This window comes from Rhamphochromis longiceps, linkage group LG4, assembly GCF_057381845.1.
Source record: "Rhamphochromis longiceps isolate RC_006_pf linkage group LG4, R_longiceps_female_GT1.1, whole genome shotgun sequence".
Lineage (NCBI taxonomy): Eukaryota > Metazoa > Chordata > Actinopteri > Cichliformes > Cichlidae > Rhamphochromis > Rhamphochromis longiceps.
Genome location: NC_140560.1, coordinates 14,915,949 through 14,939,823, shown reverse-complemented (window position 1 = coordinate 14,939,823; position 23,875 = coordinate 14,915,949). Strand labels below are relative to the sequence as shown.

General features: G+C 40.8%; 1 protein-coding gene across 1 annotated transcript in view; it reads left to right on the top strand.

Annotated features, from left to right (window-relative positions):
* Positions 1–3,933, top strand: part of cacng3b (calcium channel, voltage-dependent, gamma subunit 3b) — a 37,430-nt gene extending 33,497 nt beyond the window's left edge. Inside the window, exons 3-4 of the mRNA XM_085405148.1 lie at positions 734–874; positions 3,343–3,933. Coding sequence (XP_085261274.1) covers positions 734–874; positions 3,343–3,854 — 653 coding nt within the window. The 3' untranslated portion in view covers positions 3,855–3,933. The remainder of the gene's footprint in view (positions 1–733; positions 875–3,342) is intronic.
* Positions 3,934–23,875: the final 19,942 nt, after the last annotated feature.

The following is a 23,875-nucleotide window of genomic DNA, read 5'->3' as shown; positions in this document are numbered from 1 at the left end:
ACGAGCAATATCTGCAGCTCTCGGTCACGGCGGGAATGTTTTGCCACGCAAGAAACAACAAACATAAAGAAAACAGATGGAGAAAAAAGCGACAATGATCTGCTTCGTTTACTTTTAGTCTTTTTGTGAAGACACAACCGTATATGATAAAACTCTGATTCATGGGCTCTCCTCATATATTCGGTGTCTCAAAATAGCCCGAATCTCAGTTCTGCGCAACAAGCTGTTTGCAAATATTCCTCAATATGTTATCGCATCCTGCACACATATGACAAATATTTCACTCCCACTGAAGCCTCACTTTCACATTCATTATTTTGCCTCGCATATGTCAGCGTGACTCTCCATCTGTCTTGGGTCTTGTCCATTTTTTTCCCCTTCTCCGTCCGTCTCTCGGTCTCTCTCCCTTGCTCTCTCTAGCAAATCCTCTGAATGCTTTAACATGTTCAGAATTCAGGTTCAGTCGAGCATTTAGCAGCCCGCTGCCTCGTGTGTGTAAAGTGGAACCTTTTTTTCTTTCTTTTTTTCTTCCCCTTGCATCTCCATCCTCCATCCAGCACAGAAGTGATGCGCACCAGTGATTTTGATGACGTAATGGTGGAGCTACTGTTCTTCCAGCACAAATGATCCTTCATCAGTTTCTGATGGATCTGAAAGGCGACGTCTTTACACGGCAAAATAAAAAGTTTGCACCTGTTATGAACGCGTTTCCACTCTTTGTGTGTATGTGCAGGTGCTGTGCGTGCCTCCAGTCTTTTCCCCATCATGAGTGTGGGTCTGCTGTTTCTGGGTGGGCTCTGCGTGGCTGCCAGTGAGTTTTACCGAAGCCGACACAACGTCATCCTCAGCGCAGGAATCTTCTTCGTCTCAGCAGGTTAGTCATCACTGCGAGTGTCTCTGCGTGTCCATGTGTGTCCTCTTTCCTCTTAGGAATTTAGCTACAGTGATCGTCAGTCATCAGAACAGCGTACATGAAACCACACTTACTAATTCACAAATTCAGCACCTCATACCACATTTTTTTTCATTTAAATACAGTACCAGCCAAATGCCTTACATTCTCTGACCTGGTGAAAGGAGCTTGAGATAACAACAAGGCGGCTGTCTGTGTGAGCCACATGTGTCTGAGTGTGTGCAGCTGTGTCACTGTGGGCCGACTCTAAACGGAGGAGGCACAGCATTCAGATATTTGTTGAGGAGCCCATTGAGCATCTAAAGCACACAGAAGAGCCCATGAGAGGCACCAAAGTGTGGATATGGGACACAGTAGCTGATTAATCAATCAACAAGAATGCCATGATGCCACTGTGATGCACTGTGAGGGTGTGAGAGTGCAAACACACACACCTATAGAGTCTTTCATTGGGACGCAGCAAAGCATCTTTGCACACACCCTTGTACTTACGTATCCGTACTGTAATGATCCTGGTGATGTTCCCGGGGTCTCCTGGGGTCTCGCAAGGTGATTATTATTGGTCGGTTTTGTAATCGGAATTATTAAAAACACTCATTAACCTTTACTGATGCATTTATTGAACCCTTGTCTTTTTTAACAATGGATTTCCTTAAACGTTGAATAGGAGTTTAAAAAAAAATCAATTTAAAGCAAATTAAAGTAAAGGCACTGCTGTAAACAACATTGGTTGAATTTATTATGTAGCGCAATATAAAACGGGGGCATTGTTGCAAAACAGAACGCAGATAATCGTCTTATCTCGATTGTCTCGCCGGTAGCCAGAATTGTAATTAAAGACCTGAGATGCGCGGAAAAAAACAAAACCGCTAAATCTTTACAACATTATTAGTTTTAACTAAGCATTTTTTTATCTGACTCACATGTTAAGGTTTAGTAAGTTCACTTTAATTGCACTGAAAAGGTTATTAGTCACAGAAAAATTGTATTTTCATTAGTTTTTAACAAATGCGACTGTCTTTTGCAGAAAAATGCACCATGTCCACCAGACAGGACTAAAGATGCAGCTGGAAACATTACAAATGAAATCGCTGAACAAACTGGTCAGCAATAACACAGTACAGGCTCATGCAGTGGCACAAAATGACAACACAATAGCCAACAAAAACATTACAAATAAGAGATATCCCACAGTAGCTTCACCACACACCTTGCTTTAATAAATGAAGGTTAACAGACAAAAATCACTATTAAAAAAAAGGGTGTGGTGTTGTAAGTTAGGATACTAAATTGCTCATGTTGTTTACAACGTTCATGCACTAACAGATAAATGGAACTGGACCTGTTTGAGTGTCTACATGATCTGATTCGTTTCCTCTGATTGGCGGTGCTGTAAAGGATAAAGGGAAGGGACATTTTAGAGTTGGGGTTTTTTAAGCCAACAAACCGTGTTTTAGAAGAGCCTCAGTTACTGAGGTTTTGAAATTAAAGTATTCAATTACTGCACACTGCTCACTAGAGCCTGACCAATCGATGGGCTGAAACTATCGGCCGATCAGCTATTTGTTATTCTAGCGGTATCGGTTATTTACACTGGCTGATGTGGCACAGTTTGTCCACCCGAGGGCAACTTCCCTTTTGACCACATGTGTTGGAACGCCACCAACACAAAAAAGCTTATCTGAGCAGAGGGTAAACAAGTAAATAAATAACTATACATATCAAAATAGTGAAATCTGATTATGTTGTGTGCCTGAAAGAAAAAAAATACATTAGATGATATATCAGGCGGCAGGTAGGTTTTGAACCCAATATTTCTAGAACTCATAGGATCAAAATACCAAAACACAAAACTCAGGAAAGGCAAAAGCCAGGGACTTACAAACTAGGAACTATAGAAGAAACACAGGACACACAACACAAGGGAGGACACAATAAAGAAGCAAGCAAACTGAGGGTTTAAGAGGAGACGAGGGCAGATTGGGGAAAAACACACAGCTGAACTGAATCTAACCAATTAGACAAGTGGAAGGAAAACTGAATTTAACACACACAGGACAAGAGTCTGTCAAAATAAAACGAATAGGAACAGAAATGCAGAGTTTACACAACGAGAGAAAAGTGAACAAACACGGAGAAAGGACAGACTTCACAAAGGAAACGCTGAGACGAGGACAGGCTGGACAGGAAAGGGAACCAACCTCATCAACCAAGAAAGCAAGAACTAGAAACAAAGACAAAATCTAATAATATATTCAAATGACTAAATAAGTTAACATAAATCAGGTCACAAACCCAGAAATAATCATGAATGCTCTAAACCTTGGGTCCAATACACAGGTACCATGACCGTCTCTTAGTATACTGTAGTTGTGTTATTTTTGTTAGTTTGTGGCTCTCACAGTTTCTCTTTCTTTATGTCTGTCCAGGCCTCAGTAACATCATTGGAATTATTGTCTATATCTCAGCCAACTCTGGCGACCCAGGCCAGAGTGACAGCAAGAAGTCCTACTCCTATGGCTGGTCTTTTTACTTCGGGGCCCTCTCCTTCATTATGGCGGAAATGGTGGGTGTGCTGGCTGTGCACATGTTCATTGAGAAGCACCGCAAGCTCCGGGCCAAGTCCCGCACTGAGCTCATCAAGAAGTCCGCCTTTAGCCGCATACCCTCCTATCGCTACCGTTTCCGGCGCCGCTCCAGCGTTCGCTCTTCAGAGGCTCCCAGCCGCGATGCCTCGCCACTGGGGAAAGGTGGCTACACAGGGCCCGCCGCCTCCGAGATGCCCATGTACACGCTGAACCCACGAGAGGCCGGCAATGCCGGCAGCAAACCTGTTGGCGGCTTAGGCGGGCTGCTTAACTCGGAGAGGGATTTCCTCCAGAGCAGCACGCTCACTAAAGACTACAGCAAGGACCCCAACCGCAGAACCACACCTGTCTGAGAGGTGCTGGCTACAGATATCGCCCCAATCAGAGTATCAAAGAGGAGGAGGATGAGAAATGTGGGGGGGGGGAGTGCAAGCAAAAGCAGGGGACACACAGGGTTATGGGGTGGGAAGGGGGGGGGGGGGGGGGGTTGCTAAACTTTGACTGTGAACTGTGAACTTTTAGCCTTCGAACTGTGAATCCTGAGCCCTGTGAGAGTGTGTGCAGCAGGGTTGGTTTTAATAGAGAAGTTGTTCCCAGCCCCAGCACATATCACTGTAGTAATACTTGTAACTCCTTATATATCAAGGCACATTCGGTTTATGTTCATGAGTTTTATGTTCATAAATTGATTTTCAGGCTTTTTCCTCACAGGAGAAATGGGAATTAGTGGAAATGTAAAATATATTAAGTGTTTTTTCTGTTTGGGGCAACTTCTCTTTAAAAAAAACAACAAAAAAAAAACAAAAGCGCCACAAAAAAACTACAATGTGAATTTGAGGAGAAGGGGTGACAGACTTTGTGTGAACCTCTGTCCTCCTGACCTTTTGGATAGCAGCAGAGTCGGGTCAGGGAAGGGGACCGGCCTTAGAGCTCCCAGCTGACCCTCTGATTACAGTAAACGTGAAGACGTCAGCACCTTGTCGTGGGCTCTGATTCCTTTTCAGTTCAGCTAGATTCAAATTATAAACTGAAGATCGGTTTGCCCATTTAAACCAGTGCATTTGTGGAAGCAGTTATCATTTTCTATACATTTTGTATATAAACTTTCATACTGATCGATCGGAAAGCTCGCTTCACGACTGAACTGAAAATGAATTGAGCTCTTCCCTGGTCACATTTTCCCCTCATCGCTCTGATTCCAGGTCAGTGGTTAAACCTACCTGGCGGTTTCAATGAGTAAAGAAGAAACCGTGGATTAGCTGTTGCAGGCTGGGTAGAAAAGGTCTGACTCAACAACCTAAAGAATCTCTTATAGATGGTAACGTAAGATCCATTGGTGCTTCCTTCTGTTTTTTCTGCCACCTCTTGATTTATTTATTTTTTCACCTAAAACCTAAAAAGAGGTGGTCTGTCTGCCAAGCTGTCTGTCTGCGTCCATGTGTCACCTCTCACCTTTTTCTGTGTAGCCACACCTCCACACCTCCTCTCACCCTTCCCATCCTCTCCATTAGATTTAGCTCCTGTCTTCCATTGGTGGCGTTTTTGGAGACTAGTTAGGTTTTCTGGAGGTTGTTGGTTCAGGGTACTGTGGAGGGGAGACCACTGAGCTGTGAATAGGCTTTAAGGCAGCACCGTTTGTTTGCCCACTACCTCTTGGTGAACACATTTCTGATTTAATATTAAAACCTGTCAGATTTACAGTCGCAGGAGTAAACACAAGCTAAAGTAGACGTCTCCAATAGGAGGAAACTGTTCGTATGTAGCACACAAATTAAGCAGCGGGAGATGGAATTGGAGGATAGTCCAATTGTATTATTTATTTAAGTCACTCACAGCCTCCTCATTGCTCTTCATCTCCACTGCTCACACACTGGCTGACAAACTAGTTACTTACTCCACTGCCACCTCTCCAGCCTTAAGAGGACCAGTGTCAAATACTGCTGCGATCCACGCATCGAGGCACCGGAGAACACTGTGTGCATCTGACTGAGCAGCAGTGTTTGGACGCCTTTCAGACTAATGGCCTTTACACACCGGACATGTAAAATTTGCACCAATATTTTGTTTGTTAAAAATACTCGCCTATTCTCAATGCAGGCGTTCACAGCTACCGCATAATTTTGCAAGACGAATTTGGATTTCATTTATGGAATCAAGCACAGTTTTTTCAGATTTTTTTGCATTCGAATTAACAGATCTGACCAATCAGACCACTGCGTGTGGCTACAAGTGCGCTTGTAGCTCAAAACGCACTTACTGAACATACTGAAACGCAACAGTACTGTTTCTTTTCAGACATACAGCTAGATGGTGCTCCAGGTCAGTCAACTCTGAAATAATTTCCCTGCCTCCTCAGATGTGGGAAGAGCTCAGACTGCCCTGCTGACATCCTGAAATATGTACGACAGCAGTCGTGATAAAGATTCAACTCCTGGATCAAACCATGAAATTCTCCATGCTGCTGCCTTCTCGTGAGAATTGAATGAACCCAGAATCTCTGCTTCTTTCCTTTTGTTGTTTAGAAACATCAGGACCAGTTCATTGTGGCTTGATGCGTCTTTTTTGAGGACGTTTTTTGCAAAAATGCGGCTTTTGCAAAAATGCGGAATATACCTAACACGACAAATTCGCATCTGAAAGATCTAGAATTTCATTTTGGGTTTTTTGCCACATGCTCGGTGTGTAATGGCCTTACTTTTCTGCAGGAAAAGCAGCACAAAAAACTACTGTGATAAAGCCCCTGATCTACTACTATATGCCTAATATTTACACAGTCAGTCCACTGGGTTTCCCAACAATCTAATGCTGCATCTGTGCATTTGTAAGCAGTGGCAACTAGTGTAATTCTGAAGTATTCCAGCCTTTTAGTAAAAGGAGGCATATTCTAAAACATTAAGAAAACAAGCTGAATTATTCACTTTACTCAGTAATCTTCTATCTCACGACACGAGGCGACAGAATTTGACACTGTGAGGAAAAAAGGCAACACAGCCATAAAATCTACAGAGAGGAGACAGGGAGGGTTGTGAAACCTGAGCATGAGTATCTAGTCACACCATTTTTCTCAACCTGTTTCTGGGACTGTGAGTAACAAGTAAGTGTGAAACTCAAAAGAGGAAAAAAAAAATGCTTTTTTTATTTTTTCAGTTATTGTTCTTTTACCTTCCCATAAACAGCCATTGCACTGTTTTGTATAAAGTCAACATGAAACAACACCAACCCGACACTGTCAAGCTACTACTCTGACAGTCATTACTCTGATAATAAAATATGTTTTAAACCTCGCACACACTGTTTAATTTATGATGCTGCTGTTTTATCTCCTGTCTCCGACGCCATAAAGGGAGCTTAAAGGGACAAACGTGCATTGCTACTGTCCTCTACATGTAAATATTAATTTTGCAACTGCAACTAGGGGCATCAGCTTTTGTCATGGGCTGTGAAAGGGGGAAAAAAAACCCTACTTTTCTCCAAGCAAGGGCTTTTAATTTTTAAAGGACAGGAGCACACAAGGGCTTTTTATGCTCAGCACTGCAGCAATTTCATTTTAAGGGTGTAACGTGGGAGGGAGGGGGAGAAAAAGCAAAGTACATTTGCACAGAAACAATCGTTGTTGAACAAGCTAACCACTAATACAGCACGCTTTGTGTAAAAGAGAAGCTGAAGTAGAGGAAAATCAGACTACGCTTTTCTACTCTGCTACTTTTTTTTGACTTAACTTTAGGTTAGATGAGTAATTTTGTGACGTAATTAGAGATGAAGACTATTGCCTTAAGCAAAGGTAGCATATTTAAGAGTTATTTCAGTTGCTTAAGATTCAAACATAAATTAGCAAAATATGCCTGGTGCCAAATATTACTCCAGATGTTTTCTATGTATCACGACCTCCAGGTTAGCTTTAGGTTTGCAGTTGTAAGTACTCTAATCCGCGTAGGATTTACTGACTCAACAGTAGCGGTAGCTTCGTAGCTCTCATCGGCTCAGACCTCGAGGGGTCTGCTTAGGGTCGAAGTTCAGAACTGCCATCCATGAGCCATGTCAGCGTTGACCATTCAAACCATGCATGCCATATCCATTTGCTTCCAGTGCTTACATTTGCTTTAGTCTCAAATGGCACCCTAATCTCTATACTCTGTAGGGATACTCGACTGCTACACAAAAGACGCCTTACAAGGGCACGCGGGCCCATTAGCCCGCGCTGTAATGATGTTTACTTCAGTAGAGCACAGGGTGCTTTTTGAGACTAGGCCACTGTCTGTCTCTTCTTCATAAAGCTTTGATACTCTGATATATTATTAGTAAAAAAAAATTATTCTATTCTATTCTAAAGGTGCCACTGTGCAGAGGATGATAAACTCTGTCACATATTATAGTAATCTATTCATTGGGGCGGGGGCTGGGGAGGGTTGATCGCAGGGGGGTGGAGTTGGGAAGCAGGGGTTGTAGTCTTTCTAATATTCTATTATTCTAGTTTCATTTTCTACTTTGATGTGATTGTGAGGTTGTGTTGTTTTAATCACATCTGAAGTTTCTGACAGGAGGGACATTAGGAGTGGAGCACTCGGACGATCGCTCATGGACATAAACCTCACCTCACCGGTGCCAGAGGTCACTTTACAATTTGCCAGCAGGACACTCAGCACTGCAGCGCACACACACGCACACACACCACACGGACACATGCATTCCAAGTAGCTATACATACAAATTCCTCTACTTTTGAGGACTTTTACCCAAAGCTTCAATGCTAGTTTTTGTTGTTTGCACTTGCACAGGAGAAGACTGCCTCAGATAGCAGGCTACAAGCATCAGTAAACCCTCCAGTTTCACGAGTTTGGAAGACGTAATGACTGTTAATTAAAGAATAAAAACAGGGTTAAGAACTGTCCGATGCATTATTTAAAACCTGAAACAATGATGCATCGACTTCCAGGAAAAATATGGTCGGAAAACCCCCCAGAATGATTGTTATCCAATCGTAGAACTCACGGCTATGTTAATAGCAAAAGTAAGGGTATTTAAACACGCACAAGAGAACTAAACAGCTGTGAAAAGCATGTATTAGTGAGGCTAGTTAGTGAATAAAAGGTTTCAGTTTGCTCAAAAGCATATAGATCAGACTCTGGAGGAATGGAAAAAGGTCATGTGGTCTGATGAGTCCAGATTTACCGTGTTACAGAGTGATTTATGCATCAGGGTAAGATAGATCCAGCCTTTACTTTACATCTGGGGTTTCTTCAGTTGGTCTGATCTAGGTTCAGCAACCTTATGTGCCCCTCCAAGAAATGGGGGTCAGTTGATGACGTGATTAAAATGAATGACCAACAATGATTCCTTTCTTTTCTCACAGCACAAGCATGATGATCCAAGATAACTGACAATCTTTAGGATGTGCTGCAGAATCAAAAACAAAACTGGACAGAAATAAACATCCGCATCATGTAAGCTCATCAAAATAATGCCATCATCATCAAAGGTAATCAACTGATATCAGTTGTGACCGAACAGCGTAATCAAACTTTTGCACACTTAAACTTTAACTTGAAATAGAATTCGAAGCTTTGGGATTATTGGTCCTCATGAGTATAGGAGCACAAGAACACAGCACACAACGATGTAGTCTCGTTAATGATCACACACACACACACATACATGCTCACAGCTTCAGCTTTGCCCGGTGTGGCGCAGAGAGAAATGTTCTGTTCTGGGTTAAAAAAAAACAAAAACAACTATCACTGTGTCATGTTTGGTGTTTCTTTGGAAGAAAATGACAAACTGTTACCACTGCGTCGCTGTTGTGTCGCTCCTTGATGGGACTTCAGTACACTGAGCCAGCTAATCAACCACGGACGACCAGAAAAAAACTGTTTTGAAGGAATAGTTCAGAGACAAACACTTGCTATAAGCACTCTACACTTTGCACTCGCAACACACACACCAAGACACACTAACGCATTTAAGGTCACTGTGTGAGGAGGGCTTACAGGTGGAGTTATGTGCCTGCATGTTTGTGTGTGTTAATATTTACATTGTGCGTGTTTGTGTGCGTGTGTGCAGTTAGCCTCTCCTCACCCATGCACCCAGTGCCTGCCTGTCCTGCCTTCAGACAGCTCCAAGATCAGCCATGGGGCGTCCAGTATAACCTCCTCTGCATCCTCGCGACCTTTAATGGTTGGACCGGGATCAGTTTTAGAGCTAACTGCCCCGATCATTCCTCAGCAGACGCAGCCATACAAGCTAATAGGACTGTTCTGGATTCAGTCGGCTCTGGCGGAAACATTTTTTATTATACTTTTTAATTTGGATCTTGTTTTTCTTACATTGTCTGTGCAGCTGGTTTAGGATCAGCAGAGGGGGCTTGGGGATAGACTATGATCTATTGAGTCCCTAGTGACACCTGGTCCTGAATCAGCACAAGCTGATTTTGCCTGCTGTTCCTCGTGTTCCCAAATGTCCCATAAATTTGGGAAAACAAACTGTGCTTGCTCTGAAAGACTTACTTGTAAAATTGTTAGGCTTTTTAAAATGTGTCCTTTAGGAAGTTTCACTCACCAGATTCCCTCCCCCAAATGATTTCACTTTAACTTCAAGCATTGTTGACGGCGGTGGCAGTTTATGGATTGCGGACATGGTAGTTGTTGTTTTAAGTTTTCTAAACATAATCTATTGATAGATAAAGAATAGCAACCATTATTACAAGAGTTATTCCAGTCTTGGTGGCTATTGGGCCTGTTTCCCTGTTTTTTGTTTTTTTGGGGGGGGGGGTTGTGCCAACCTTTAGCCTTTTAGGAAGAGAGATTTTGTACCTGTCCTATATTTCACATGAATTATTTTGACAGGGAATACAGAGCGATTAAAATGTGCTTTTAACGGTTTTGCCTCAAGCCCTGCATTCAGACAGTGCTGTTTACGTAGTTTACAGAATATATTTGTGGCTGGCACGGTTGACTGACCAAGGATGAAAGGCCCAAAACGGTATCGTGTTTTACCAAGCTTGGAGAGTTTCGCTCTGCATCAGGAATATTCAGGCTCCTTCTTGCTTAAATTTCTTTTGAAAGTAGCAACAAAACATGTTTTTTCTCTTCCTGAACAAGTGAAATCAGACTGTGCCCTTAAACGAAAAGATCGTGACTGTTTTTACTGAGATTTACAGAAGACTCGCAGGGAAATATCTACAACACTTAATGTGACATACTTGTATTGGATTACTACACAGGTTTCTCTATGAGAAAGCCACGCACCATAGAGTCTAAATTGCCCTTGAGTTTTTACTGAGCCATGTTGTAATGGGTAGAGTCAGGCTACTCAGTGTATGAAACCAGTGTGACAGTGCACTGGCTGTGGGCTTTTTGCCACGTTTGCTGCATAACTCTGTGATTGGCAAAGCTAGTTAGCACTACTTTATTTCAGACTGTAAAAAACATTAAATCAACAGTTGCTATGATATTTGCTTCATCTTTCAAGATTAAGTAAGTTATTTGTTACACAAGTAAAATACCCAGCAAACCATATACAGGACGTAAAATAGAGGTGAAGTAAAAATAGTATTTCAATGCACATGTCTTCTCCTTGTCCACAGACTAGTATAACCGTAACCTTTTAAAAAGCCATTTGTACATCTAAAATCTGCCTCCTTTGCTGCACCCTGGACTTAATGCGTCAGGTTGTTACAGCCATCACCTCTCTGTCCCTCTCTGTCCCTGTCATTACCCAGAGATCAGACCACTTCAGTGTCACATGAAAGTCTTACAAGAATGTAAAGAAATACTCAAGCAGACATAGTTAGCATCTCCAAGATGTCAACAAAAACCCTGCAGAAAGTGGCTAGCATAGCCGTAAACTGTTGCGCTGTGCCTCAAATTACATATTTCTGTACACCTACAGTTTAAATTAAGCAAAACATTTTTGTGGAAACGTGTCCAGTAGCGGTCGTGATGCTGGTTAGCCTGCTTCACACAAAGACCCATAATTCTTTTAAGCTAATGTGAGAAAGCTATGTCCTGTGTACTTAGCACACACACCAGTATTAATTAACAGATATTGCACTTGTTGTGGCATGTTTTAGTGTTTTGTTAACTTCTTGAATTCTGTAGAAGAATCTGAAGAATTTATTATTACAGAAAGACAGAGACTAAAAAAGCAGCAGCTAGCGATCCAGTATTTTTGATACAACTCTAAAAAGAAGAAGTTACTTTCAGCTGCTCTTTTATTCACAGGGGTCGCCCACAGTGGGTAGATTTTTATTTTTATGCCAGCTCCCTTTCCTAATCAAACCCCATAAGGGACATGTGTCTCCTCCCGGAATCAAACCAGGGATTAAACCACTAGCAACACTAGCATCCTCACATTACGCTGGTAAGCAGATGGAAGTGTCTGAACTGAGATACACCGACAGTTTTTGGTGGTAAATAAATGTAACCTGACTTTATCCATTTCAAACTGACCCGAGGACTGTTAGAAAAAAATGCCAGAGCACAAACTCAGGATTAGAGTCTGATATTTTATTTTATTTCTTATGGATTTGTCAGTTAGTTTATTAATTTCTGAACAGAGCAACAAAATTTGCCACAAAGACAGAGCAAACAATCCAGAAATATTGTCTGTTCATATGTATATTGTGAGTACAGCGGTGGCCAGCATAAAGTTGTTTTCAGGGAGTGTATCTTAGAGGCATTGTAGCATTTTGCTTCAAGATGAAGCAGTTGATAACTATAAGGAGGACTAGTAACAATCAGCTGTTACTCTGTGTGTCTTTAGGGTTAACACTGGAGATTTTGGGTGTTTTCTTGCAGCAGTCATGAAAGTATAAAGTCAAATGTACAGCTGAAACTTCAAGTAGCATAAAAAGTAACACTAAAAGCATGATGGTAATAGGTTTAAGTGTTAAAGATTGTGTAAATCAGTGTCAGCGGGCAGCTTTTTATCTTGCTCCATACCTCTGAGTCCTATCATGAGATAATTAGTCCTCTACAAACAAATATACACACACACATGCATGCAGAAACATGCTGGCACTCACATTTGTCTTTCTATACACAGGAACACTGACTGCATCATTCTCACACACACACACACACACACACACACACACACACACACACACACACACACACATGCCAACAAACACACACACATACACACAGATGCCAGCCATTTTCACTGTATACTTTATAATGTAAACCTCCAACTAACAGCAGTCTGACACGGACACATGCTGTGATTAAAAGCACACTTTTACTTACGTGGTATAAATATGATTACCTATATGAAGGATATTATATACATCATAATATTAGAAAATAAAGAGTCACCTTTTCAAAGTGCCTGTGGTGAGTTCATTTTGTTTTCGACTGTGTACCATGTGACTGTGATTTGCTGCTACATCCTGTTCTTTCTCCCCCACACGGACACTAATGTGGTTTTTACAGAAAGGAAGCCGATAATGTTTAAAACACCAACAAAACAAATTGGATCAGCTTCAAAAACACTGTTTCATGCTGCTTGTCTTTTATTGTGTTATATATGCTGACAGCGTCCTGCATCGTGCAGTCAGCATAGACGTCTTTACGTCTCTCCACTACACCCTGGATAAGGAATTGTGAAACGTTATTACTTTTAGAAACTTGCAGATGTTTAAGGATATACTCTGTTTAATCCACAGTGATTTTAAAAGTCAGATGTTTATAGGCTGGCTATCCTGTGTCATAAACCTTCTACACCCCCACCCAAACAAATAGCTTTTCTATGAGCTCAGAACAACCCAGCTACACCATTTGGTTAGCTAGTTTCTGATACACGCTAATGTGAAGATACTGGTAGAGTCTGCAAACCGCCCATTTTATCAAACACAGAATCATAGGAGTTATGTCCTCAGTCCATCACCTGAATCTCTTTTTAGTCAAATTAGTTACGTTTTTATGAATAATAAGCTCTGACTCGTCTTGGCTAACACGTGTTGCCCAAAGCACGTGATATCAAACTAGTCTCATGTCCAAGGCAACAGGCTTATCCACAATGCTTGAACCGAGCCACTCAGCTTGGCAAGATCCAACCTGTGTCCATGGGTCACACCCACTAAAATGACAGAAGCTATGTATTCCGGTGGCTCCAAGTTAAGCTAGCTTCTACTGACAGAAGCTAATTGCAGTCACAAGATGGCAGTAATTTACTGAATGGATGTAAACTGGCAATTCAATTTTCTCATGTGCTACAGTCACTGGTTGCTTGAGAAACAAGTACTGCCCAGGTGGCTGGCAGTAGTTTGTGTAGGTTGCTGGCTCTCACTGGATGAAGAAAGAGCTGTAATTGCTTTGATTGCTAGCACACTGCCATGGTTGCCAGTCATTTTTCATGTTAGTCTGCAAATATCCTCTACATACTAGCCGTAGTACAACTTGATAAAGTGTTACACAAACTGAAACTGGAGGAGATTCACCTACAAAGGTTTTGAAGGAAAACAGTCTCACACTTTACACTGTTTCACTAAAGCTCAGAGAGTAACTGGACGCTGTTGTAGACAAGTCTGTCAGTTCCATTCAAACTAGGACCGCAGCAGTATGCTAGTAATCATAAGAAGGTTTTTGCCTATCATTTGGGGAATACAGATTTTTCCCTAACAACAGGTATTTGACTGGGGGCCTTATTCACTTATTCTACGCTGTCCCCGTGTTTGTCACATGTCCAAAATGACTGACTAGTTAATGCCATGTGGTTAGTGGTCACATGTCTACAAAGGCTCAATAAGAAAACGTTTACTGGGCTGGTATTTTTTAATTGTTGTCTCTTTTTATATTTCAAACTGCCTTAATTGTTAATGTAAGCCAGTTTGATCAGTTCTGTAACACACTCCCCTCTGAACGCGCACACATACACACACAGGACACATGAGATGTGTATCAGATGTGCTGTGTCAACCATTCTGAATTGGCTTTCTGACAGATAAAGTCTCTGCTTATCTCTACAGCCACCCCCACAGATGCCTGAATGATGGTGAGAAAGAGGAAGGGTGGGAGGAAGATGAGAGTTGAGAGGGGAAATGGGAGAGAGAAAGTTAATTAGGTGACTGGAGGATTTTTAGAGTTTGGGGTGACTGAAGGTGAAAAAGAGAGAAATTCCTCTAGGACTGCATGAATACATGTGTGTGTATATCTATGGGAGGATAATAGCCAAGCAAGACCTGAAGGTCCTTGCTGACAGTCCAGTGAGGAAACTGGCTGAGATCCTGGAACCTGAACATCTTGGCAAATCATTTTCTACCTCCAAGTTGAGGAGTGCTCAGTGTGAGGAGATCATCTCCTCACACTGAGCACTGGAAATGCAGTCAGTGTCTTTAGTTAACTGATTGTAGTTTTCTAATTTCACTTATTTTTTAAATGGCTAAAGTTTCAAGAGAAAAGTTTGTCCGTTAGTCCTGTGTGATACTGCAAATTTTAGTATAAATCCAACACCTAGTAAATATGCACTGCACTTGAATGGTTTAGATCTTATTTAACTGACAGAAGTGTTTCTGCCAGGTTTGGTGGCTCTTCATCCACATCCACCCTGCTTGCATGTCCCTCAAGGATCTATCCTTGGCCCAGTACTTTTTTTCCCTTTACATGCTCCCATTAGGTTCTGTTTTCAGAAAATATGGAATCTCATTTCACTGTTATGTCGATGATTCTCAAATCTACTTTCCTCTTAAAAATAATTCTATAGGCTCTTTAAAAGTTTTGCTAGACCGCCTGTATGACATTATTAAATCATGGTTAGCATTAAATTTCTTGTACCTTAATGCTAAACAGAGATTGTACTATATAGACCTTCTGACCCTACACTGGCTTCCAGTACGCTCTAGAATTGATTTTAAGATTTTATTGCTTGTTTTTAAGTCTCTGAATGGATTAGCTCCTTCGTACCTCTCTGATCTTTTAACAAAAAGTACTCCAAGTAGAACTCTTCAGTCAGCTGATAAGTTGCTTCTGATTGTTCCTAGAGGCAGACGAAAACACAGAGGAGACCAGATCTTAAACTAAACTTTAATACAGTCTGCCTCTTCAAACTAGGATCTCTCCAACACTCGACATTTTTAAATCTCGTCTGAAAACACATCTTTACTCCCTAGCTTTTAATTGTGACTGAGTGTTTGTTTTGTTCTCTTTGTCATGGCTGTGTACCGGCAGGCAAGGAGGAAGGACCCAAAATGCAGGATTCAGTGAGGCGAAGTTGAACTCAAAGTAAACAGCTTTATTTGCAGGTTGCAGATGAACAGCAGAGGAGAAATCACTGGGAGAAATCACAGCTGACGATACGGGAAACGTAACCGGAACACACTGACACCAGACACGAACCTCCAAAGTAAAACAGGAAACAAGAAACAATTTACAAGGAGGCAGACAGACACTGAACTTAATCTAGAATAATAATCAATACTGTAGAAATATACCAAAATATAAAAAACTGAAAGAACTGGGTCAAAATGATCCAGAACCGTGACAGTGTTTGTTTTATTTTTTACTTTGTACAGCACTTTGGTCAACCTGTGTCGTTTTTAAATGTGCTTATAAATGACCTATAAAAACCTATGTAGGGTAATTTGCCAAACCCTCAACACATTTTAAAAAATACTGATTTCTACTCTATGGTAAAAACTCATCTTTGGGCTTTTCATGTATTTTGAAACTGGGTTTTATGAGTACTCGGGACATGAATGTGCCCGTGTTTAAAGCACTTTGGGTTATCTTATGTTGTTTAACTGTGCTATAGGCTATAAAAAACAGACGTGACAGTCAACACAAAAAGGTTAAGACATTTGTTTATTGTGCATGTTAAAAGTATGCTTTTTCATTACCCAAAAATGATTATTATTATTATTTATTTAACACTATTCAATGAGCTACATCAGGGGTAGGAAACTCCAGGCCTCAAGGGCCGGGTGTCCTGCAGGTTTTAGATGCGTCCTTGATCCAACACAGTTGATTCAAATGGCTAAATGTCCTCTCTATAGTCCATACTTTTCCTAACCATGTACCTTGTGGGGTCACTGGAGGCCAGGAGCCTCAGCACAAGCAAGACATTAAGAATTAACATTAAGAAGTTCTTATTTACATTGATCGGCTGGTATTTGCGAGTTATTTTGAAGTCAAGTTATACAAAGTGTATTTCTTATAAAATTAAGTAGAGCTCGCTTTTATAGCACTGCACGTTGAAGGGGGCCAGGTTTGTGGTAATTTGTCTGTCATATTTTCTGGTCAAACTCTCAGATTAATAAGTTCAGTGTTTGTGCAAGTAAAAGTGAAAATGCTACTCTGTTTATACCCTCTCCTCCTCTGTGGCACTAGCTAGATTGCGAACTACCACAACCACAACTTTACCTCTGCACCATGAACGTATTACACGGAAGAGAAGGAAAGAGGGGAATGCTGAAAGTGGGATCTCATTATCGTCTTATTTTTACTAAGCAAGTGCTTCCTTTTTGTACCACACAAAAAAATAACCTCATTTAGTAATGAAATTCATTACCCTCCCTATCAGATTAATAACTCATTAACTGAGCACACACAAGAGCACAGTTCCAGATATTTCCATCCCTCTTTAACCCTGAATATACCTAAAATAGTTGTCTCAGGCACATTTGCTGAGAACACAGAAGTCCCACCCATCTTCTGTTTAGACCTTCTGTTTGTGAAGAGCAGTCAATCAGAAGATAGCTAGCTTAAACAAAGAAGAGCTAAAACAAAGATTACATAAAGATCATATATGAATTCTGGAAAATGGATTCTACTGTAAAAGAATTCAATTATGGAGCTGGAAATTAACATAAAAGCTCCCTTTTAAGTTTATGTGGCTTATGCTTGTTTCTTCCTTGTGTCTTCAATGTGACTGACAACTGTGAAACGATATAGTGCTTTACTTACAGCGCATGCTGTGTATTTACCCTAGTTTCTGATAGATGTCATATTATATAGCATCTAAATATAACTTGAAAGGAGGGCAGTAAGTATGTATATAATACGTGGAGGAAGGCTTTAGCACAGAGTTTGGATTCACCACATAAATATTCATGACTCTGACGTCAAGAGATGGCGCTGCACGTCTTGGTTTTATCGATTCAAATGGATGACGGGATTACGAGAGTCTCCGTGCCACACTACGATTGAATGCCACTCTGCTTTTGTTCCTCCAAACTGCCTCCATATGAGCCTTTTTGTCAGCCTGTCACGCTGCTCATCTCCTCTGTTTCAAAGAGATTTTATGACCGTCACCTATGTTTCATTATTGCATTTTCTTTTTTCCTGTTTTCATCTTGGCACAGTGTTTTTTTCCTCCTTCGTGATCCTCTCAGCTATTTTACCCCACTGCCACATTGTTCCGTTTTAAAACCCCACCCTCCCACTGAGCACAATGCTACTATCGTAATTGCTTTCTTCAGCTCCAGTAGCCCAATAACAGAAAATGCCCCCGTTATGCTAATAGCCCATAAAGACACTGAGCATTTGCCAGCAGGAGCCCCACATCAGATTATTTCATAGCGCAGTGGCAGTCAGTAGTGTCTTTCCTCCTAAAAATAAAACAGAAATTTGTGACAAATATATATTTTTGTCTGAACACTGAAGGTTTCTGTACCAAGTTTTTGTTTTGTAATGTTCCAGGCAAGTGCCGAACATCACACACAAGTACGAGTGTTTGTGAGTGAATGTTTGTGTCCCACTTGGGCACCCCTATAACAGCTGTTTGTGACTGAATGAGGCTCTGAGGGAGAATAGCTGCCAGCTTTGATGTCCTAATTATTTATCTCTCTGTCTGTCTGGTTGCCTGTTTGTCTGTCTCGATACATGTATCCAGTGACAGAGTGAGTGTTAATTCACTCATGGACGAGTATTTAACTAACCTAACCCACACTGTTAAACTTGTTATTTGAGCTCATATTTTCTATCCTGTGTTTTATACAGCACACCGGGAGCAACACCGGGCCACTTGAGTACAGTGAACTCATTGTCATGTTCAAGAAACCAATTTGAGATGATTTGAGTTTTGTGACATGGTATGTTATCCTATTGACAACCAACATCATAAATTGGGTACACTGGTTATAAAGGGATGGACATGCTCAGTTGGTACTAAGGGCCCAAACTGTGAAGAAGAAACAAAGACACAACCATGTCACATTCAAAGTCACTTAAATCACCTTTCTTCCACATTCTGATGGTTGCTTTGAACGTCAGCAGGTCGCCCTGGCTGACATGCCTGGATACACTGAGTTCCTGCCATGTAATTGGCTGATTAGATATTTGTGCTAACAAGCAGTTGGACAGGTGTAGGTATAGTAATGTGTTCCATGTTCCAAATGTTACTCTGGAACTCAAAAATATCAATTATATGCCCATAATAAGAGTCGGCAAGCAGCTTTGTAGAGGATTTACCTATGACATTATCTTTGTATTTAAAGATTAGCTTTGCAAACACTTGATTTGAAATCAAAAATATTGATTAAATTGACATTTTGACAGTGATTAAGTCAAAAGATTATCTTGAAAGGTTGTTTTACAGTATTTCCCAAATGAAATTACAAGTTTCAGCCTGGTGGCTCGAGGAAATATGTCAGGGGATCATCACAAAGATGCATGCCTGCAACAAAGGTTGTTGTAACTCCTCCAGTAAATGCTGAGATAGTTCAGTTTGGTGTAAAGCATCAGAGTCCTGACACTAGCATCCCAAGAGCCATGTGGCTATAATGGCTACCAATCCACTGAAATGCTTTTCTCAGTCATGTAATGTCAGTCCAGTGTTCGTAGACTGGCATCCAGCTTTAACTCGCGCTCAGCTGCAGACTGAGTGGGTAAATGTTGAGTTCGAGAGAGAGACGATTCAGCTTTCAGAGAAGGTCAAGCTGTGAGTGAGGAGCACTCAGAGTCATTGTCACTGACAAAGAGTGCAGCCTCATATGTTCACGTGTGTGTGTGTGTGTGTGTGTGTGTGTGTGTGTGTGTGTGTGTGTGTGTGTGTGTGTGTGTGTGTGTGTGTGCTGCTTGAGTGTAGTAACACTATGGCCATCTGAAGCGTGAAAAAAGGCTCAGAGCTGTGAGTTCTGCTCAAGCAGAAAGACAAGAGGGCGAGAGGAGGAGGGGAGGAGGGGAGGAACGCATCAACGGTTGAAGATATCGGTGGAGGGACGATTAGGAGAATCAATGATACCAAGGAACGAAAGAGGATGGCAAAAAAAGAAGAAACTGGTGCTTTTTTTGCACTTTGGTCCAAAGAGTATGCTTTCTCTCCATTTGCAATAAGGCACAAAGCATGGGCCTGTTTTATAGTGAGGATACAGAAAACAGATGAGTAACAAGGGATTCACTCCATGGAAACAATCAGAAATTCACCAATGCAAATAATTGCTGCTTTTTTCCTGATTTAGTAAAGAGAATTAGAAATCTTTAGGTTCTGGACTGTTCACCAGCTAAAGCTGAACAATTTAGAGACTCCTCATTGGGCTTATCCCCCGAAATAAAAAATTACAGATAGCTTAGAAAGACTCATACCTTCCTATGTAAACAAGTAATTTGCAGTTTTTCATCACATCCATTAATTTTAACAATGCAGTGTTTTTGTCATGAAACCCGAGCTTAATTTAGACTTGTGCGTTGCGTTTATTAGCCCAGGTGAGTGGCCAACTCCATGCAACAGTCGTTGTTGGGTTGAGGTAAAGGCATTTCCAGTTTCAAGACAACTTATACTATCAAAAAAGGATTCTTCATCCTCAGACCCTTTTATTTTATTAAACTCATCAAACCCTCTACACCAATAAACATGGAGCATTAGTTTGAATACAATCCAACTGCAATATATAAGATAAAAGGTTTATTTATTCAAATAATTAACCAATGAGGAAAATACGCTTGGTATAAACTGAATGTGTACTATAAATATACGAATTTCATTTGACCACATTTTATTAAATGTAACATTTTACATTGTACTTTTGCAGCAAAATGACATGGACAGTTTACATGTAATTACATTTATTTGGACTGTAGACAAAAGAGGCAAGTTGGGCATCACAAAAACCAGTGTTATTCATTTTAATACATTTGAACCAAAGAAAATCTAGCCTTCGCTTGGCTTTGATTAGTATCAACAAGGCATTTGATACCCCTACCTGAGGTATCTCCTGTATTTATTGTTTAAGGGGTTTCAGCCAGATATCTCTTTTGGAAATCTACCACAGTTTTCCATAAAGGAAAAGCTGGAAGCAACAACAAACAGCTTTCCTGGCTCAAACCAGTGGGATCTTCTAAGGCAGGGATGTCAAACTCATTTTACATCAGGGGCCACACAGAGCTCACATTGATCTTACGTTGGATGGACCAGTGAAACTTCATTACTTTAGTGTAGTATGGGGGGAAATCATTATTGATAGGAAAAGCTGTAAAGCTTATGAAAGGTTAAAATCTATATGCGCTCATTCACATTTTCCAAAGCTGTCTGGTGGGTCTTTGCAGGGCCGATTCTGACCTTGTGTTTGACACCACTGCTCTAAGGCTTTAACTTAAACAACCAGGCCAGAAAGGAATAATCTGAAATAATACAATGAGATGACGGTACTTTTCAAATTCGCAGAAGTGGTGTTTAAACTGTCAACAAGGGCTGGTGGCACACTCAGTCTCATTAGTGCTCACTTATCCACCAATCAGCTTTTCATCTCAGCCTATAAACAGACCGGCCATATGGTTACTATAGACCAGACGCATAATTATACATGTGACAAGAACCTATATAATGTATGTCAGACAGAAAAATTAGAACCTGCTGGCGTTCCAGCAACAATAAAAGTACTGATTGTGATACTTTGATGATTCACTGTATCTAACTATAATTTTGTGTCGTGGCGCAGATGATTGCATCTAATGCTTCCTTTTCTTCTAGTTGAAATAGATTTCCGTACACAGACACTATAAACAAATTCATATTTAAATAAAACATATGCCTACAATTTAAATATGCATAATCACACACGCACATAAAGCAGAGGATATAATTGTTTCCAAGCAGCTCTTTGATGGCTGAGTCACTGAACATATCCTGTATTATATCACGATAAGAAGAACATCAGTTTAAAGGCAGCAGCTGTTTCCCTTTCATCCTCTCCCCCTCTTTTTTCTTTCTGCATCTCTCCATCCTCCCACTGCTTTCACAATGGTATGCTAAGCCAGGGAAGATAGGGCAAATCCCTCCTCTGAGCAGAGCAGGCTGGAGAGAAAGGAACAGAGCGAGAGGCTGAAGGAAGAAAGAGGACCGAGTGCAGAAGCACTCCTCTCTCATCTCTCCTTTCTCTGCCTTCATTTATCTGAGTCCAACCAATCAGCTTGCAGTCCAGCACTGTGTGTCGGTGCACGGCTGTCCCCTGCCACCAACCTGTGGCGATGATGTCACAGGCCCTGCTTCCTAAGACATACTTGTTTCCTCAGTTCTTGGTTCCTCACCTCCTTCCTATTTACATCATTGCTGTTAGTGCTGCAGAACTAGTTTCAATTTTTTTTTAAAGATTAGCTGAACCCTAAACATGAAACTGCAGTCACCAGCCAGTGAGCCTGTACATCCACACATTTTCTTAACAGCTTTTCCAATTCGGGAAAAACTGTCACAGGCCCAGAGGCAGGAAACACCCTGCTCACCGGTATATCACAGAGCTAATACAGGGAATCCTGGCGAACCCAGGACCATGCAAACACAGGGAAAGGAGGGGAAGGACAGGGCAATGGACTTTTTCACCAGAATGGAATTTCTAAGACAATCCTGGGCATTTAGAGGATGTCTGAGGAATGAAGGTGTACTGGTACTCATATTCAAAAAGAAGGGTGACGTGCAGAGTTGTACAGAGGGCTAAAGCTAATGAGCTTCATGGGAAAGAGTTTTTGAAACTAGATTTAGATGATGGGTCACGATCAGTGAACAGAAATGTGGCTTCAGGCTGAAAAAGAGCACTACAGATGTGATGCTTTCTGTAACAGTGTTGATAGAGAAGAAGGAGCTCCACTATGGGAGACAGAGGGACATCGCAGGGTGAGCGGTTTGGAGTTAAAGAGTGCAAAGAGGATAGTGGATGCACTGAAGAAGGGATATTGAATATGGAGCTGTCAGGCCAAAAACACCTTAAAATTTACATCTACTAACCATCTACTAAGAACAGCCGGAAACCCAAAAGTCACTAATTACAGAAATTAGACTAACTGAAATAGGAGACTTATACAAATAAAACGGGGCAAAAAAAGAAGCATGTTTTACTTTGACTGTTGCTCCAAATGAGTCAAAATCTGAACCTTTTAGACTGACTTCATACTGCACCATACTAAAATTCAGCCAACAGGAAAGCATCATAAATGGTGCTTTGAGTCCCTCTAGTGGATTATTACTGTACACTAACCCAATGGTGCCTGATGTGTAGTCTTACTTGATATAAATAATGTGATTTTATTCCATCCTCTGTGTTACTTCCTTGTTGTTGTTTTTTGCTGTTTGTTTATTTCTTTGTTTTTCTTTAATGGAGATATTGGTTATGTTGAAAGGGGACCTAGTTTACAGAAAAGAAGAAGAAGACGGAAGAAAGGAAAAAGAACTAAAAAGAAGGAAGGAAAAAAAGAATTGGACAAGTGATCGTGCAATTTTCAAAGGAATTCGAGTCTGCCTTTGACACTCCCTTAGGCCAAAAACAGGTGAACTACTGTAAGGAAGCAAATGCTGCCTTCAAGTGACAAGGCAAAAACAGCCCTTCAACGCTAAGAAACAACAAGAACACGGACTCACCCTTTAATGTATGGACGCTTGTTCCTGCCACAATTTTATCTCAAATTTCAGAAAAAATAACTAGAAATTAAGAAAATAACTCGAGATTTTAAGTTATCAAATCAAATATTTTGGATGGCAAAACTAGTTGAGAAAGACACGACAGACCCAAATGAATGACAAGTGCTCATAGGAGCGTTGTTTTTTTTTAAGTTTTTTTTTTTAAAAAGACAAATCTTAAATTCTAACCTCAAGACACTGTCTCACTTAGCCTACTATTATTTTATTAAATTACAACGTTATGGTATAACCAATCTTCATCAGCTACAAAACATAGTTATGATTAGACATGATGTAGCAGGCTTAAATTCTCGCTGTCCTCACTAAGAATTGTGCCAGGATATCTCACGGCAAAGATTTTACAGATAATATTATAATTAAAGAAATGTTTAATTATTTAACAACAAAACATGGCATTGGTGAAATTACATATGCACTGGTTAGAATAACTACATTCGGCAAAGAGTGATTTGATGTTTTTTTTTTCGTTTTTTTTTTTTTTAAAAATGCCTTTCTTAACGATTTAACGGACGAAACGAAGAGTTTGCTGCACTATTCC